The sequence below is a fragment of the Carlito syrichta genome, unplaced genomic scaffold (genome assembly GCF_000164805.1).
Source record: "Carlito syrichta isolate Samal-C Ts95f unplaced genomic scaffold, Tarsius_syrichta-2.0.1 Scaffold311144, whole genome shotgun sequence".
NCBI classification, from domain to species: domain Eukaryota; kingdom Metazoa; phylum Chordata; class Mammalia; order Primates; family Tarsiidae; genus Carlito; species Carlito syrichta.
This window is the reverse complement of record NW_007255240.1, coordinates 343,614-348,854: the sequence shown is the minus strand read 5'-3', so window position 1 is coordinate 348,854 and position 5,241 is coordinate 343,614. Positions and strand designations below refer to the sequence as shown.

At 40.8% G+C, this 5,241-nt stretch overlaps 1 protein-coding gene across 1 annotated transcript in view; it reads right to left on the bottom strand.

Annotated features, from left to right (window-relative positions):
- Positions 1–1,369: 1,369 nt before the first annotated feature.
- Positions 1,370–5,241, bottom strand: part of CHSY1 (chondroitin sulfate synthase 1) — a 76,980-nt gene continuing 73,108 nt past the window's right edge. The window contains exon 3 of the mRNA XM_008068529.1: positions 1,370–3,359. Coding sequence (XP_008066720.1) covers positions 1,767–3,359 — 1,593 coding nt within the window. The 3' untranslated portion in view covers positions 1,370–1,766. The remainder of the gene's footprint in view (positions 3,360–5,241) is intronic.

Genomic DNA, 5,241 nt, shown 5'->3' with positions numbered 1-5,241 from the left:
CATTGATGATTTCACTTTTTGATTCTTGAGCTATACAGCAACTGTATATCTAGTTAAAGTGATCCTGATACTCTGTGAATGTTTGTGCACACGACGCTACATGGGGTACTTGTTAAAATGCAGATTCTGCAGGGCCCAGGAAGGTGCATTTCTATCAAGGAGTCTGAGCCTGGTTTGAAGACCTTTGTTTTAGAGAATAGACAGTCAACAAGCTGATGAGGAATAAACAGAAGGCAAGCTCATTCTAGGAATGAAACAGAGAAGGCGGTCCTTAAAAGTTAGTTTCATTTCACTCCCAAACAGCAGTCCACAGAAATATTCCCTCAAATAACTTGAAAAACTTCATGAATCTGTGTTTAAGTTTTTTACTCTCCAAATGTAATACAATTATTCAGCTAAAACAGGAATAATGAGACAAAATGGTTCTGAAAAGTACAATAGAAAAATATTGTTCACTGGTTTATTTTTCCAAATGAGCAATAGGCTATTTACAAATAAGCAGATCTCCAATGACATATATTAAAATGGCAAGTCTATCACTGTCTGAAATCTAAATTAAAAAAAATTTATTAAGGCACATTTGATCTGTGAGTTTAAAACAAACTTTCTGGTATAATGATAGATTTATTCATTTCATTTTTGTCCCCAAAACATGTGAGCACCAAAATTGTCAAAGAACACTTAATATTTAGCAAAATAGTAAGGAATGTAAAAATTGAGGGGAAAAACCGTTTTCAAAAGGAAAGGAAATCTTTGGAGATCGGTTTACTGCAAATAAAAATACTAAACACACTCCTGATACACATAAATACTAAAAACTAACAGGTACTCAAGAAATGGCAGAGTTCTGAACAATGGATATTAAATAAATTAAAGGTATTTCAGATACAAAGGATAAAACAACAAAACAATCATTTAGGAATGAAGACCATCTCCACCAATGTAACACAGACAGGATGAAATGAACAAAACCAAGTACATTTTTCCCCAATGTTTTCATTAGGGTGTTGTTTTTAGCTTGCGTACATTAGGTTTATTACAATAGTTTTTCGCTGTCACTCTAAACATTAATATTTTACCCTTTAAAGAAAAGGGTCAGGAAGAAAAAATGCCAAATCCTTCTTGAAACTTAATTCCAGGTCCATTTAGGCTAAATGAATTACAAGAAGAGCCACACGTCTTATTGTGCTTTCCTCATTCTCCTGCTTTTAAAAACCCACATGACCATGATAAGCAGAACAAAGCTGGGGAAAATAATCACTTCTGGAAAGCTCTCCTGAAGATGAATGACACAGCTATTATCACATTTCCTTATCTTAATACTGGAACATGAAATGGCTTTTTAAAAGATTGTAAAAAAGACAAAAGGTAGAACCTGTGCAGTGTTAACAGTCACAACAGAACATTTACCAGAGTTACAGTGTTTTGTTACAATAATACTTTGCAGGACCGTTCATGTTTTCTGCCATAGGACTGTAGCAAAGGGGTCTGAAAAGAAAATGTAAAAAAAAAAAAAAGTTTTGTTCATAGGTACATTTCAAGTCAAAATTAACCAGGCCTGCTACATAACGTTCGGCAAGAAGATGTGTTCAAGGCAAACAATGATCACATTCTTGTTCAAAAAGCTCTCAATCTTAAAGGAGTCCTATGTAAGAAAACCACTTGTAAAATATATCCTTGTACGGACTTCAAAAACTGATCATACAAAAAATTTTTGAAAAATAAATTAGATAATTAAAAAAGTCTTTTTCCAGCAAAGCTGGACATCAGGCTGTCCTCACTGAGCCATTATTATTGCTGCTTTTACTGTAACTTGGGTCATTTTTTTCTAGCCACATCTCAGCCAGCTGCTGTGTAGACCCATAGGTCGATGCTTTGGACCCCAAGCACATTTTGTACTGTTTGGGATCCAGATTGGGATCACAGAAGACAGGATGGTGGACATGCACCACTCCTACTTCCTGGCTCCTAAATGTCTTCAAACCTGCCTGGACAACCTTGTTGAAAAGGTCCACGTCCTCCAGCCCCCAGCCCTGGATGGAAACATCAAAGCCACCCACTCGGACAAGATCTCCCTTATAAATACAAGTGATGCCAAACCCATAGTTTCTCCAGAAGCCAGTTTTCTGAGTAAAGGCAAAATGGTTATCACTGGGAACTTTTCCACTATAAACAATCTTTGGGTCATACTGGCTAAAGATGATTGGAAAATATATTTGTTGGCCCAGAAGTGTATTTGCTCGACATCGCTGAAGAAATTCTGTAGTAAACACAAGATCGACATCACAGAAGAAGAGTAAAGATTCATTATTAAACTGGGAAGATCCTACTTCCAGGGCTAGTGCTCTTGAAAACTCTCCAGATACAGGCAAAATCTGCATGTCAGCTTTAGGATACTTAATGCGATAATCTCTCATCAGTTCAACTTGTTTGGCCTTGTCGGGATTGGAGTCAGAATTGAAAAGCAGGACGACGAGCTTGACGTTCTGATTGGGGATAAGACATGTCTTCTCAAAGTTCCCCATAAATCTCACAAACATGTCAAAACGTCCAGATAAAGGAATCAATATATTTATCTTTTTATCTTTGGGTTCTTTGTGCTCGTTCTTCGACCCGGGGAGCTGGAAGGGAACAAGCTTCTTCAGGGAATTTGAGAGAAATGACAAAGATCCAGATTCTTGATTGATTTTGTTGGCCAATTCCTTTGCATCCAGCTCCTCATGCTCCACAAACTGGATCTTGCTGAAAGTCTGCTGTAGATATGCATGCCTCCTCACGGGGACCGTCATTTTCTTCCCTTTGTGCTTTTTGTACAGAAGCAGCAGGTCCAGAATGTACTCAGCCCCATACATGGGATTCACCCTACGGTAGCCATACTGGATCTCCTTGAAGTCGATGATGCGCCCTCTGGTCTTGGCATTTGCATTGATCATCTCCATGACCTGCATGACGATGTCGTCCAAGGCTTCCCTCTGTGCGGAGTCCATTCCTCTTCGAGGGGGCTGGCCGTCGGCAGCTGAATACAAGTATTTCCCAGTCAGAAACTCCCATTCCAGAATCTCCTCTCGTTGGCGGGCCTGGAACCTCATAAAGGAAGGAGGGATTCCCAGCTGGAGGTCTTCTTTATGAATCTCAGTGTTGCTGTATTTGCTCATCAGGACGATTTCTCGGTGGAGCTGTATTGTGCGATGACGAAGTTCAGCTATTTTGCGACTGAGCAAGTAGCTGTGGAGTCTGTACTGGTAGGGTGGGTTTTTGTTGGGGTGTAATGTGATAGCTCGGTGAATTTTACTGTTATGGAGATCTCTAATGTACCCTTTTTTGTTCTGTTCGTAATTCTCATAAAAAAGCTGCTGCATCTGTTAAGAAAAATAAAAAAGATTACTATTTTAGTATTACATGATTGAGTACCAGCATACTCTGCAAAAAATTCAAATATTAGAAATCTTTCTAAATGGTTCACAGCACTCAAAAGGCCCTAGATAACGTCCAATCAGCAGCAGTCCAATGAGGTTAGTGGAATTAACAGATATAAACTGCTTAAAAAAATATGGTTTCATTAATAATAAAAATGAGTCAGCCAATATCTTTTTGCAGGCAAAGATAATTACGAAAAAGTTTTCCCATAATGAAAAAGTATAAAACTGAGATCACAGTCCACCAATGAGCATGCCTAAAAGAGAACGCCAGCCCCGTCCTGTGAAAGGGCCTCGCTTCCTCGCTGAAGACTAGAATAGCAGACCCTGCAGCTGCCCATCTATGGAAATAAACTTCCTCCTGATGGAGCCAAGAGAACTCCAGGAGTACAATCTGATCAAAGGATCAACATGCTTCTGGGGAGCTAGAGCAAAGGAAAGTCATTCAGAGGCAAGAGGAGACCTGGTGCTGGGGGATGTGCTCTCCAGGGTGAAGTCTCCAGAAGCATGTGCACGTTGACACCTTCTGCTCGCCTGCTGGTTTCCCTGAGGGTGCAGACGCATTCCTCTCCAGGGGCCTCTGCAGGTCGGAGCAGGACCGCTTGCTTGGCACCAGGGCTCCCACATCAGCACAGAGCTTGGTGCCTGGGGTTCAGGAAATGCCAATGCCGGCAGAAGGGAAGGGTGAGGGATGAACAGGGCTCATCATTCTACCAATTCTCTCTCTCTGTCCTGTGACACAGGTTTTGGGGGAGCATAAGCTTAAGAGCCATCAGCCAAAATGCATTCCCTCAGCTTAGGAGGGGACTGTGCTGTAAAGCCCTAGTGCCTCTGGGCAAGGAGATGACTGTTTTTACAAACCCTTCTGAAATGTTTGCAAAAAATGTTTAGTAAAAATAACATTTGAGGTTGGTACCTGATAAATTAGTCCTGTTTCTTTCATTTGACATTGTTTTGTTTTTTGTTCATATTGTTACATCTTTTGATAAGGGATAATATGAATTTGAGCTAACTAAAAAATCTGCCTTTAGATAGTAATATTTTGACTTCTTTCCCTGAGCCACTGCAAATACCATAATAACAGAAAAACATAGAGTGGCATTTTTATAGCCTATTTTCTTTTTCTACACAAGACTATAAGCTACCAATAAGTAAGAACAATAAGAGTAAAATGAAGGGACGTCCTTCTGAAGAATGGGTTAAAGGGAACAGAACACAGGGAGCTAAACGCCTGCCAGGCTGTACCAGGGTCAGTGCACTTGCTGGCTCCCTGTGTGTGGAGCAGAGGCCAAAAGCACTGACCTTTCCCTCCTGGACACCAGTGATGTGTAGTCTTAAGAGTAGGATAACAGTGCCCTCCCAAGCACCACCACTGCTTCCCACAACATTTGTGATTCACATGTGATGTATATACATGGAATTATCCATCAAAAACACTGCTAAACTGTATAATTAATTAGAGAAGGTGGTCAAGTTTTTACCTGGGAAGGAGAGTGTCCCTCATCCAGGAAGACAGATACCAACTGTGACCCTTGTGTGTGCTCAGAGGAACCAGGCACTGTGGACCATGCACAGGGGACACTTGTTATGTGGAATTTTATGTACCTCTTCTGCTTTATAAATTTTAACTTTTTATTAGATGTGTGTATAGGAACGCAAATCTCAAACCTGCTTTAGATAATCTAATGCAAAGAATAGGTCTGGAGCTTGCTGAGGGAAAGCAGGCAGGGCACTCCAAGCCCCAGGTGGATGGGCCACTCGGTGGCTCAGCCTGTAATCCCACGCCTTTGGGAGGCTGAGGTGAGTGGATTGCCTGAGCCTGCGG